Source organism: Akebia trifoliata, chromosome 4 (genome assembly GCF_017979445.1).
Source record: "Akebia trifoliata isolate Shusen 1 chromosome 4, ASM1797944v1, whole genome shotgun sequence".
NCBI lineage: Eukaryota > Viridiplantae > Streptophyta > Magnoliopsida > Ranunculales > Lardizabalaceae > Akebia > Akebia trifoliata.
The window spans coordinates 38,384,513-38,398,804 of record NC_141378.1 but is presented as its reverse complement, the minus strand read 5'-3'; the positions used below and the strand labels follow the sequence as shown (position 1 = coordinate 38,398,804).

The 14,292-nt window shown below is 38.1% G+C and overlaps 1 protein-coding gene and 1 pseudogene across 1 annotated transcript; one reads left to right on the top strand and one right to left on the bottom strand.

The window, feature by feature from the left end:
- Positions 1-1,848: 1,848 nt before the first annotated feature.
- LOC147404889 (uncharacterized) lies at positions 1,849-2,151 on the top strand. The gene has a single exon (XM_086437928.1). The coding sequence runs from the start codon at positions 1,849-1,851 to the stop codon at positions 2,149-2,151; it is 303 nt and encodes a 100-aa protein (XP_086294054.1).
- An 8,304-nt stretch (positions 2,152-10,455) lies between these two features.
- Positions 10,456-11,136, bottom strand: LOC147404888 (secreted RxLR effector protein 161 pseudogene; annotated as a pseudogene).
- Between the last annotated feature and the right edge of the window lie 3,156 nt (positions 11,137-14,292).

Sequence of the window (14,292 nt, the reverse complement as noted above, 5' to 3'; positions counted from 1 at the left end):
TCTTGTCCCATCTACATGTAATGTTTAATGTTCCTTGGAGAAAATGCTTAACGGACTTTGTTGAACGCTTCATTCAATATCCAACAAAGTGTAGAACAACTCATTATGTGGTACGATATGGCATGCATGGTCAAAATCATACATAGCAAATCGACCACACATTTCAATTTGTTAGCTTTTAATGAATCCACCCCCCATCCATTTTTATTTTTTTTTGGTTTTCTTTAAAAAGAGCTTTCAATGGAAACCTGTTATCTTTGCCTACTGTTAGGTTTGTAAAATAAGGGCCAGTCCTTCAATTATCTTCACAAAAAAGAAAAAAAAAATTTCAATATTTGCTTTAGTTTCAATTCTGCAATTAACATTTTATTTCTAAGTAAACAAAATATTGTATTAATTTGAAATTTTTATTATAGAAGCCGTAGGGTCGGGGTAGGACTGTCAATGGATGCTTATTGGTTCGGATATAGCAATATCCCAATCTGAATCCAAAATTTTTATTTGATATCCGAATTCGAATTCAAATCTGATGGATGTTCTAAAACTCTATCCGAATTCGAATCCGATTATCTTATAGGATATCAGATAATATCCTATTAGAATTCGGATAATTTGTATATAAAAAATCTATAATTTTTCCTTATCCAATTGATTTTTCATTATTAAAAAAAAAATTATTATATATTATATTATTTATATAATAAATAAATAAATAAAATAATACATATTATATTATTTAAATAAAAAAGTAATCAAATAAAATAATATATAGCATATATTATTTTGAATCGGATTCAAACTATTAAAATCCAAATTCGAATCCGATATACGAAATTTTTGGATAATATCCGACTTTTCGAATTCAAATTCAAATCGGATTCGAATTTTTGACTATCCATTGACACCCCTAGGTCGGGGAGCAATTTTATCTCCAGCAAATGCCTATTGGGCAAGAAAAGGTTAATGGTTTACAAACTCAATGACTACTGATGATGATGTTGATGATGCTGAATTGGCTATCGCATTGGTCATTCCATTTGCCTCCCTAAACACATGCCTAATGTCCCATTCAGTCTGGTAAAGAAGAACAAACATCTTTGAAATGAGAAATTAAACTAACCTCCACATATACAAACCTCTTTGGATGGTATCTACTAAAAACTTCTAGTCAAAATCGGTAATGATATTTACCCCATTTAGCAAACATAATTGCAAACCCAGATATAAGGCGCTGAATTCATCCATGTTTTTTTCTTGATTGATAAGCTGGGGTTGATGGGACCCCTCCCAGAAAACAATACTAAGAAGTGTAAGTACATATAAGATCTTCCTCTAAAACACGCTGAAGCTCTTGAGGAATACTAGAAGAAATTCCCTTCATGGTCTCTTAAGATGCATCCCACCTCAGCCTTACCAGGATTACCAACACTTGAGCCTATTCAGCAATTAACATACTTGTCTGAAAACTCAGGATCCAATACAGCGTCCCATTCCTATTTAATAAGAATGGTGTATTGAAATAATAAACTTGATTTATTATAGGTTGTCTCTAGAGTTTCTAGAATTTTCATATATTTACTAGAATCTCTTGAAATACTCTTGTATTTCCTAGAACACTTATTTATTAATTGGTATATAGGAGTTATTTAGAATAATCTAAGTCATTTAATAGTGTATCTAGAATTGTCTATAGAGTCCTATAAATAGAGATGTTCTCCCACCATTTTGTATCAACCAAAAGGAAGTTGAGTTCAATAATAAAAAACCTCTTCCATCAAAATATTATCTCCAATCTTCTCTTTAATTTTCAACATAGTGGTATTAGAGCAGCCAGGTTCATGAATAAAAATGGCAAGTAGAGGAATGGTCCCCTTCCAAGTTCCAATGCTCACCAAAAGCAACTATAACAATTGGAGCATCAAGATGAAGGTGCTACTAGGAGCTCAAGATGTGTGGGAAGTTGTCGAGAAAGGCCATAAGGAACAATATGATGTTGCTCTTTCCCAAACCCAACGGAAAGCCTTGAGGGATTCAAGAAAGAGAGACAAAAAAGCTCTCTACCTTATCTATCAAGCAGTGGATGAAGATGCATTCGAGAAGATCTCGAAAGCAACTACGGCCAAAGAAACGTGGGAGAAGCTTCAAACTTGAAACAAAGGAGTCGAGCAAGTAAAAAAGATTTGTCTTCAAACTCTTAGAGGTGAGTTTGAACTTTTATTCATAGAGGAATATGAATCATTTTCTAATTATTTTGCTAGATTATTGGCCATTGTTAATCAATTAAGAAGAAATGGTGAAGATATTATGGAGAAAATTCTTCGTACTTTGAATCCAAATTTTGAGTTCATTGCTATGAACATTGAAAAAAATAAAAATTTAGAAATCATGACTGTTGAGCAACTGATGAGTTCTTTACAAGCCTATGAGAAAAAGTAAAAGAGGAAAAAGAAGCAAAAGGAGACTATGGAGCAACTACTACAACTCAATTTATTTGAAGGAAGAAAATTTTAGAAATAATAAAACTCAAAGAGGAAGAGGATGTGGCCAAGGACGTGGAGGTGGACGAGGAAGAGAAGGAAGGGGCAGCTTCAACAACAACTTCAACAATTCCAACAACTCTGCCAACTTCAACAATGAAGAAAGAAGTCAAAATTCACAAGGAACAAGAGGGCACGGAAGAGGCAACTCATGGTCAAGGAATGAAAAATCTCATATCAAATGCTATAATTGCAATAAGTTCGATCACTATGCCTCCAAGTGTAGATTGCCAAGCAAGGTCAAAGAAAAGGCCAATTTTGTCAAAGATAAAGGTGGAAAAGAACGTACGTTGCTGCTAGCTTACAAAAACAAAGATGAATACCAAGAAAATGGATGGTATCTTGACACCGGTGCTAGCAATCACATGGTGGACAAAGAAGAATGTTCGTGGAGCTCAATGAAGCGGTAAGAGAGAATGTCTCTTTTGGAGATGAATCAAAAATACCCTTGGAAGGCAAAGGTAAAATTCTCATACGCTAAAAAAATGGAGGCCATCAATTCATCTCAAATGTCTACTTTGTGCCCAACATGAAAAATAATGTTTTGAGTTTGGGTCAATTGCTAGAGAAAGGGTATGATATTCACTTAAAAGAAAATAACATTTTCTTAAGAGATAATAAAAGTAATTTGATTGCCAAGGTGCCCATGTAAAATAATAAAATGTTCCTCTTGAATATTCAATACAATGTTCCAATGTGTCTAAAGGCTTGCTATAATGACTCATCATGGCTATGGCATCTACGCTTTGGACACCTCAATTTTGACGGGCTAAACTTTTTGGAGAAGAAGGAGATGGTGAGAGGTCTACCATGCATCAACCAACCCGATCAACTTTACAAAGGATGTTTGCTTGGGAAGCAATCCCGGAGAAGTTTTCCGAAGGAGTCATCATCAAGAGCCACAAAGTCGCTCGAACTCGTACACACCGATGTTTATGAACCGATTAAACTAAACTCTTTTGGTAAGAGTAAATACTTTCTCCTTTTCATTGATAATTTTTCAAGGAAAACGTGGGCTTATTTCCTAAAGGAGAAGTCAGAGGTGTTCAAGAATTTCAAGAAGTTCAAAGTCCTTGTTGAGAAAGAAAGTGGTCTTGCTATTAAGGCCATGAAATCTGACCGAGGAGGAGAATTCACATCGAATGAGTTCCAAAAGTACTGTGAAGATCTTGGAATTTGTCATCCCTTAACGGTGTCGAGATCCCCCCAACAAAATGGAGTGGCAGAAAGGAAGAATCGAACCATACTCAACATGGCTCACAGTATGCTCAAGAGCAAAATAATGCTCAAGGAGTTTTTGGCCGAAGCAGTGGCTTGTGTAATCTACTTGGAAAATCACTCTCCAACAAGAAGTATGTATGAGAAGACACCACAAGAAGCATGGAGTAGAAGAAAGCCTGGAATTTCTCACCTCAAATTATTTGGAAGTGTTGCTTATATTCATATGCCTGAAGAAAAGAGAACCAAGCTCGACGGCAAGGATGAGGTACATATTCATTGGCCATGACTCAAGATCCAAAGGCTACAAGTTGTACAACCCAATTACTGATAAAATTATCATTAGTCGTGATGTAGAGTTCGATGAAGAAGATTCCTAGGATTGGAACACACAAGAAGACGAGTATGATTTTCTTCCTTACTTTGAAGAAGAAGATGAAGAAATGGAGCAACCAAGGATGGAAGAGACAAGACAAGAACCTCGAGAGCCTACTACTCCACCAATTTCACCAACTAGAAACCTGCATGAAGATTCACTATCAAGTGAAAGTTCAAACGAGAAGACGCCACGCTTAAGAAGCTTACAAGAACTTTATGAGGTCACCGAAAATCAAAATGATATCACTCTTTTGTGTCTCTTTGGTGAATGTGAACCTCTAAGTTATCAAGAAGTGGTAGAAAATAGGAAATAAAGAGACCCCATGGATAAAGAAATCAATTCAATCACAAAGAACAACACATGGGAGCTAGCTACACTTCCACAAGGACACAAGACGATTGGAGTAAAATGGGTATATAAGACGAAGAAGAATGCTAAAGGAGACGTGGAGAGATACAAAGCAAGATTGGTTGCTAAAGGCTATAGTCAAAGAGAAGGCATTGACTATGATGAGGTATTTGCTCTTGTTGCTCGTCTTGAAACAGTTAGATTAATAATTTCTTTGGCAGCCCAAAATAGATGGAAGATCTACCAAATGGATGTAAAGTCTACTTTCTTAAATAGTTTCCTTAAAGAAGAAGTCTACATCTAGCAACCATTGGGCTATGAAGTAAAAGGACATGAAGATAAAGTTTTGAGGTTGAAGAAGGTTTTATATGGCCTAAAGCAAGCTCCAAGAGCTTGGAATACTCGAATTGACAAGTACATTCAAGATAAGAATTTCACCAGTATCCATATGAGCATGCACTTTATATCAAAGTTAAAAATGGAGATATTTTGATTGTATGCTTGTATGTGGATGACTTGATCTTCACAGGTAGCAACTCGAGTATGTTTGAGGAGTTCAAGAAAGAAATGGCGAAAGAGTTCGAGATGACAGACCTTGGGCTCATGTCTTACTACCTCAGCATTGAAGTAAAGCAAAAAGACAAAGGCATCTTCATTACTCAAGAAGGCTATACTAAAGAAGTGCTTAAGAAGTTCAAGATGAATGACTTTAATCTAGTTGGCACACCGATGGAATTTGGAATCAAGTTGTCAAAACATGATGAAGGAGAAAAAGTGGACCCAACTCTCTATAAAAGCCTTGTTGGAAGTTTGCGCTACCTAACTTGTACTAGGCCGGATATTCTCTATGCCGTTGGAATCGTTAGTCGCTATTTGGAAGCTCCAACAATAATCCCATTTCAAGACTGCAAAAAGAATACTTCGGTACATCAAAGGTATAACCAACTATGGCTTGCTTTATTCATCTTCTAACAATTATGAGATAGTTGGATATAGTAATAGCAATTGGAGTGGAGACTTGAATGATAAAAAGAGCACCACCGGATTTGTGTTCCTTATGGAAAACACTACTTTCACTTATATGTAAAAGAAGCAACCAATCGTCACACTATCAACTTGTGAAGTTGAATATGTTGCTGCAACATCATGTGTTTGTCATGTTATTTGACTAAGAAACTTGTTAAAAGAATTGAATTTACCACAAGAAAAGTCTATCGAGATTCGTGTTGACAGCAAATCAGCACTCATACTAGCAAAAAATCATGTCTTTCATGAAAGAAGCAAGCACATTGACATTCGTTATTATTACATACAAGAATGCATTATAAGAAAGGAAGTAAAGTTGGAGTTCGTGAAGTCTCAAGACCAAGTAGCAAACATCTTTACAAAGCCACTCAAGAGAGAAGCTTTTACCAAGTTACAAAGTATTCTTGGAGTCATAAATCAAATTTAAGGGGGGGGGGGGTATTGAAATAATAAACTTGATTTATTATAGGTCGTCTCTAGAATTTCTAGAATTTTCTTGTAATTGCTAGAGTGTCTAGAATTTTCATTTATTTACTAGAATCTCTTAAAACACTCTTGTATTTTCTAGAACACTCATTTATTAATTGGTATATAGGAGTTATCTAGAATAATGGTGTATCTAAAAATGTCTATAGAATCCTATAAATAGAGATGTTCTCCCACCATTTTGTATCAACCAAAAGGAACAAGTTGAGTTCAATAATAAAAACCTCTTCCATCAAAATATTCTCTCCAATCTTCTCTTTAATTTTCAACATGGTGTCAATGTGGCACACTTTAGTTGTAATTTAAAACACCTCGGGCTTCTAACCAAGTCGTGCCTCGTAGACACCGTTCATATGTATAGGAACAAAACACCGTATTGAATCATGACTCACTACGTCACAAGCAATTAAAAAAATGACAAACTAATGTCGTTGTTTATATATGACAGTCTTTATCAGTTTTTTCATCCTTAACGTCTAGAATAGTTGATTATAAACAACTAATTTAATCCGTCATTAAACAAGTAAGAGAGCCACAATTGCCACACCAACTTTTACTATTGATACACCAATTCCTTTGTAAGAATTGCACACAGTAGTGTGGCTTTAATAAAAATTTGGTGGTAGTAACAATTTAATACTTAAAACAATTCGTATGTTCTTCCCTAAGAAAAACCCTGAAATTACAAGCTTTGACAATGTATAGACCTAGAGGGGGGGGTGAATAGGACTAATTAAAAATTCTTTTAAATGTGAACACTTAAGTGTGATTGAATTTTTGATGAATTCGTTCTATTGAAGTATTCACCAAATAATCCATGGAACAAAAGATTTATGCATGCAATGATCAATCATGATATACGTTCAGATATGCATGAAGATAAGGAAATTAGAGAGAAACACAAGGCACGCAATTTATAATGGTTCAGCAACTGTGCCTACGTCCACTCCCAAGAGAACACCAATCGATGGTTCTTTGGTGTTTACTAAAACTGACATTTTTGGTTCACCTTAAACCACATACAGAATTTTTTCCCGAGTTAATTCTGCAACCCTAAGATTGAGTGAACCACATCCACTCAAAATGTTTGAGTTTTATGCTTCGAGAACTCAACAACCTTTATCACTCAACTTGAATCCGCAACTCAATCAAGTGCTTGATTTTGAAGAGGAAATCAAGGAAACTATTACAAGAGTATTTTTGAAATTAAAACAAAACAAACAAACTCACAATTATGATGAATGAGGTGAGTTTGTTAATCTTTGGATCTTCACTACTTCCTTCGTCTTTGGCTCCTCGCTTAGCTCGATGTTAGAATATAACTGCTTGAAGGATGAAGTTAATGAAGCTTGATCAACTCAGATGAAGTAGCATGATGTGCATGGTTTCGACTTCACCTAACGATTCTTCTTACTTTGTTAAGCCTTTTGAAATGTACTTATTTACTTTGGCTTAACTCAGAAGTTGTTGATAAAAAAAATAATGAAGCCTAGAGCTTCTATTTTATAGAAATTGCTCTCAACAGCTTCTTGTCGGTGGCTTCAGGTATCCCAAAGGTGGCACCGACCAAACTTAATGGTCGAAAATGTTACCATTGAACATTATCGGTAACTCTGTCAGTGAAACCTCCAAGAATCATCGGTGGGACCGATAAGCATTGTAACGGTAGAACCAGAAGAACCATACTTCTGCCACCGATAGATAATTTCTCATTTTGTTCTGACGGTGGATGTCGGTGGGACCGACAAGTTGTTCATCTGTGGAATCGATGACTATTCTGTCGATGGAATCGACAAGTTTAAGCTTCTGCCACCAATAGATGTTTTCTCATTTTGTTCTGTCGGTGGATGTCGGTGGGACCGACAAGTTGTTCATCGATGGAACCGATGACTATTCTGTTGGTGGAACCGACAAGTTTAAGCTTCTACCACCGATAGATGTTTTCTCATTTTGTTCTGTCGGTGGCTGACGATGGATCCTTTACTCCTGTCGACAGCCACCATTTTCCGTGAGATTGAGCTAGTTTTGGGATGAACTTAGAATACTCACAAGATGCTTCAAAAATAACTTGTTCTGATGCTCCACGGGTGAAGATGTCTCTTGTCCTTGATTGGTTTTGATATACTACGGATTTGTCGTTGATGTAATGCATGCTGATTACTCTTCGTTCGTTTTGAACAATATCTTCCAGTAGTTACAACATGACAACATACGACTAATCTTGGAATTGACAAAACATGGTATTAACAATCTCCCCCTTTGTCAATTACAAGACAAAATCAATCCTAGACTACCAACTGTGAACCATTTGTAAAAGTAATCAATTACATATAGAGCCCAATAAGATCTTACACAAAATATACAAATACAAAACAGTAAGACTCTTAAATGATTACAGATACATTTTTAGATATAGGATGTAAGACAGTAGATATCTCCCCTTTACTCCTTATATTATTCATATATGCATACATTAAAACATTGGTTCACAGGTGGGATGCCTTCTCCCCCTTTTTGTCAATCGTTGACAAAGGGCGAACCACCCCAAGGCCAACACACAATGAAGATAAATAAGAAGAGACACATCAGGGTGAACAGAGACAGAGATGCACAAAAGTGAATATGCCAAGAATGAGGATGCATGTAGCAATGATATGGGAAAAGTAGATCATAAAATTAAACACAGATTCATTAGAAACAGTACAAATCACTGAAGATAGATAACTACAATTCATGACATAAGCAACCCGACAAAACACAACAAAGGAAGAAAACATCTATAGAATTTAACTATAAAGACTAAGCACTGCCCGAGCTGTCATCTGAGGTGGCGTGCCCTGGTACACAGGCCCGAATAAGAGTCTTGAGGTACCAGTTCATCTTCTTAAGGTGCGACTCCAGACAAATTTTTCTTTGTACTAGATGTAGCTGACCTGCTTCTAGAGTAGTCAACCGAGACTCAAGGTCAGAGGAAACAGTCGAAGGAGGAGGGGGTGAGTCCAGAGGAGGTGGGGTGTGGGCCCGACTGGCTAGGCGAGGTGGGGGGTGCAGCTGGAAGGGCAATCCGCATCTTAGAGAGTATGGAGGTAGTGAAAAGTTCTTCATGAATTACCGGACTTGTATCAGTCGGAAGGCCACAGAATACTACTAGTTGAGAAATAAAATGATCATAGGGTAAGTTTCCTGAAGTGCGACCGGAGCGAACAAAGCCAACAATCGTATGGAGGAGGTATGTGGCAAGACACATGGCTTGTCCGGTTGCAACACAATACAGGGTATCGGCCATGTGCATTGCAACGTCTGTCTTGTTCCCCGCACACAGATAGAGGTTAGAGGTGAAAAGTTTGTGGAGAATCCTATACCGCGGAAGAAGATCTGTACCACGAATAGCATTATCCTTGACCCACTGGATGTCCCGGCGACAACAGAGGACATCCATGTAAGCGTTTCGACGAGTCCCAAGGTCGAAAATGGGATTAGGATGTCTGACATGAGTGAAAGTGATTCCCAGGATGGAGGCAATGGTGGCGGCAGTAACATGGGTGCTGATCTGATCAGGCGTGCCGAAGGCCACCACATCGAGGGAATGAGGGAAGTCGCGAGAGTCCACAATGCTGGCATAGAATCGATGGATGCGAGAGGGGAAGACATCGCCTCCAAGTTCCAGAAGAGCTTCCCAGTCCATTTGATGAAGTAAATCAGGGATGCCAAATGGATGTACTACTGCGATGTCAACGCGACATTCACAGACAATCGTGCGGTCTCGAAGGAACTGCAATCGATCTATATAGAGGCGCTGATCATCATTGATGCCCATATCTGAAGCAGGGGTTGGAGGATGGCGAGAACCCAGGGGAGGAGGCAAATCAACTTCCTCTTCATCATCGTCTTCTTCGTTAGCAGAAGAAGACAAGGAGGATAAAGGGCATGCATATGAGGTAGAAGCACGCTTGCTTCTAACATTTCTTTGGGCCGTTGGAGGTCTGGCTTGGCGATGGCGAGCCATGAGACTGATCACCAACACCATGGAGATCAGGGCAAGTAAAATCGAGAGAATCATCATGATGGCGAGGGACAAGAGAAGGAATGTAGAAAGAGAGACAAAAGAAGAGAGAAGAGAAAGAAGCAATGGAATAATGGGGGATATGAAAAGGCACGAAAAAAAAATGAACGAAAGGCTTTAAAACGACGAAATCGCGTGATATCGGTCGGACCGTTAGATTCTGTCGGTTCCACCGACATCTACCGATGAGTAATCTGGCGGTGGAACCGACAGAATGCCCATTCTGCCACCAATAGATTTCCCTTTTTTTTTTTTGTGAGACTAACATTCCTCAAATTTTCCAATAAGTTCATATAATGATCGGGAGTGGGAAGCAATCCTACATCCCGAGTGCACGCAGGCACTCTTCCATTATGTCGAAAGAACCCTGCTCATAAAGAGCAGACCCCAATGGATTTTCAAAGGTGTTCAAACCTTAGGGAATCTAATGACTTAGTAAGAATATCAGCAAGTTGACTTTCAGTCAGAACATATTCCAGCCTAATTATGTGTTCTTCAACGAGTTCACGAATGAAGTGATGTCGAATATCAATGTGTTTAGTTCGAGAGTGTTGGACCGGATTTTTTGAGATATTGATGGCACTGGTGTTATCACATAAGATGCTCATCATATCTTGAGATATCCCATAGTCCGCAAGCATTTGCTTCATCCATAGAAGTTGCGCACAGCAACTTCCAGCTGCAATGTACTCAGCCTCAGCCGTGGAAAGGGATATGGAACTCTGCTTCTTACTATGCCAGGTAACTAAGCAGTTCTCAATGTAGAAACACCCGCCACTAGTGGATTTTCTATCATCCATGTTATCTGTCCAATCAGCGTCTGAGTACCCGACTATGATGGACGAGGAATCAAACGGATACCAAAGACCATTCTCAGTAGTACCTGCTACGTACCTGAGGATTCTCTTAACAGCCAGGAGATGAGATTCCTTAGGATCAGCTTGAAAACGGGCACAGGTTCCTACACTGTCGGGTCTACTGGCTGTAAGATAGAGAAGGCTACCAATCATACTCCTGTAGACATGCTGATCTACACTCTTACCTGAAGGATCTTTAAAGAGCTTGAGAGTGGTGCTCATAGGTGTATGGTGAGTTCGTCCAAACTTTAAACCAAATCGATCTACCAAGTCGCAAGCATATTTAGTCTGAAAAATGAACATGCCATTCTCGAGTTGTTTAATTTGCAATCCCAAAAAGAAGTTGAGTTCAGCAGTGGACCCTAACACAATGTCGTCCACATAGATTTTAGCAATAAGAGTGTGACCTCCAACCTTTTGAACAAACAGATTTTTATCAACACTCCCCTTACAAATTTATGACTGATCAAAAATTGAGTTAATATTTCATATCAAGCACAGGGGACTTGTTTAAGGCCGTAAAGAGCTTTTTTCAGTTTAAAGATTTGGTGAGGATGTTTGGGATCAACAAAGCCTTTTGGTTGTTCAACATATACTTCCTCATCCAATAGGCCATTTAGAAAGGCACTCTTAACATCCATTTGAAATAGTTTGAATTTCATAACACAGCAATGGACATCAAATCCGAATTGACTCAAGTCTTGCTACCAGGGAGAAAGTTTCATCAAAGTCAATCCCCTCAATTTGAGAGTATCCTTGAACAACTAGATGAGCTTTATTTTGGACAACATTGCAAAGTTCATCAGATTTTTCTTGTAAATCCATTTTGTCCTGATGACATTTTTATCATATGGTCTTGGTACAAGATGCTACACCTGATTCCGAGTAAATTGAAGAAGTTCGTCTTGCATGGCTTGGACCCAGTATTCATCGTGGAGGGCTTCATCAATATTTGGACTCCAATTTGGATATGAAGTAGAGATGACTATTCAACATCTCAAGTTGTCATCAGGTTTTCACTCCGATATGAGGATTTCCAAGGATTTGACTGGTAGGATGATCCTTAACAACAGGTAATGTTTCTGGGACTTGAGACGTTGGGGATGGTAAGGATGTAGGGGGAAACACTCCCTCATCCTCAGCCTCGGGGTCAGAGGGACCATTCTTCTTAATGGGTTGATGATCGATCACCACATTTATGGATTCTTGAATGGAGGAGGTCCTCTGATTAAAACCTTGAAAAGCACGACTGTTCGAAGAATATCCCAGAAAAATTGCTTGGTCACTTTTCAAATCAAACTTCCCCAAATGTTTCCGATCTCTTAGGATATAACACTTGCTACCAAAGACCTTGAAGTATTTGACACTGGGAATTTTGTTGTTCCATAGTTCATACGTTGTTTTATTTAAACCTACTCAAAGATATACTCGATTGATGATGTGACAGGCAATATTAACAGCTTCGGCCCACAGACTTTTGAGAAGATTCTTACTATGTAGCATGACTATGGCCATTTCTTGTAGAACGCGATTCTTTCTTTCAGCAACTCCATTCTACTGAGGGGTTTTCGGAGTCGAGAATTCATGTCGAATTCCATTTTCATTGTAGAATTGTGTGAATTGACTATCCTCAAATTCTCCACCATGGTTACTTCTTATTCTACCAATGACAGATTCCTTTTTTGTTTGGATATATTTTATAATATTTTTGAATTCATCAAAAATATTAGATTTTTCTCTTAGAAATGCGACCCAGTTGAATCTAGAGTAATCATCAACAATTACCAAGAAATGTCTCTTTCCACCTAGACTTTGTACTTTAGTGGAACCCACAAGGTCCATGTGTAAAAGTGCTAGGGGTTTTGAGGTTGCAAGAGTGGTTGTCTTTTTGTGGGTACTTCGAATTTATTTACCAATTTGGCACTCCCTACAGACATCTCTTGCTTGTTTTCCCAACTTGGGTAATCCTCTGACTAAGCCCTTTGAGGCAAGTCGAAACATGTTCTTGTAGTGAACATGACCTAGACGTTGATGACATAACTAGACTTCATCAATTTGAGCCATGTTGTTTACACAAGGGACAGTGGTCTCTCCTGTGTTTTCGATAACATAACAGTTATCAAAAGTGCAAAGACCTCTCATGATAATTTTTCCAGTAGGAGTGGAGATTTCGCAAACTTCACTATTGAAACTCACTCGGTGATCTTTGTCACAAATTTGGGATATGCTAAGAAGGTTATGTTTCAAACTATCTACGCACAATACATTTTCTACTGTGGGCAATCCAAGACCACTGACAGATCCTCGCCTAATAATCTTAATGGTGCTGCCATCACCAAAAGTAATTGACCCTCCGTCAAAATCAACCAAGTGGCTAAATTGACTTCGGTCACCCGTTATATGTCGGGAACAACCGCTATCAAGGTACCGTCACGAAAAATTTTCAGCCTTGAGGGTTGTGTGAATTATAAGGCACTTGTTATCCCTATTTTTGACTTTCCATTGTAGAGTCGTCTTGGGGGGTTGAGGATTACATTTAGGAAGAGAGTTCTCCTTAATCGATTAGCTCTTCTTAGGGGACCTACCCTTCTTGAGTGGTCTTGAAGGAGAATTTTTCTTTGGATACCTTCCTCTACCTTGATTTCCTCTACTTGATTCAGCAAGTGCTTTAGCTTTCAGGTTCAGGTAAGCAATCTGTTTGAAGAGTTCCCCAATATTGTTGTTTTGTTTGGGAGGAGATGAATTCTTTACTCTTTTCCACTTTGGAGACTTTTGTTTTTTTGGTTTTTCGACTTTATTTTGCAGTGGATACTTTCCTTCATCATGCTTCTTCTTTTCAACTGATAAAGATTTACTAATAGGGATCTATGAGATTGTGTGGTAGATGGTTTTGAACTAGATGCATTCAAATTTCATGTGACCCATTCGACCATAGAAGTTGCATGTGATAACTTTCTTGGAATTTTTCTTAATGTTTGATGACTTTCCATGCACAAACACAGTAGGAGATGGAGGCGATGTAGAAGTATACCTATCATAGCCTAAGCCTCCTTTATCGCAATAGATTTTTTGAACTCCTAGAATTTTTTGTAACTCCAAGCTTCCTTGAGTATAGTTACGCTCAAGTCTAGTCTTTTGCTTTTACAGTTCATTGATGTCAAACTTAAGAACTTTGTTTTCATCACGAAGATTTACTAATTCTAAGTTTTGACGAGCTATTGTGGAGTTACCATTGAAAGAAGGTTCTTGAGTTGTTGAAGATTTTTTATCATCTCATCTTCCTCAATCAATGCTGTCTCAGATGCAGAGAGCATGCTATACTGTCTTTCTAAGGCTGTTGAGAGTTGGATCTTAATGTCTTCTAATTGAAAATCTATG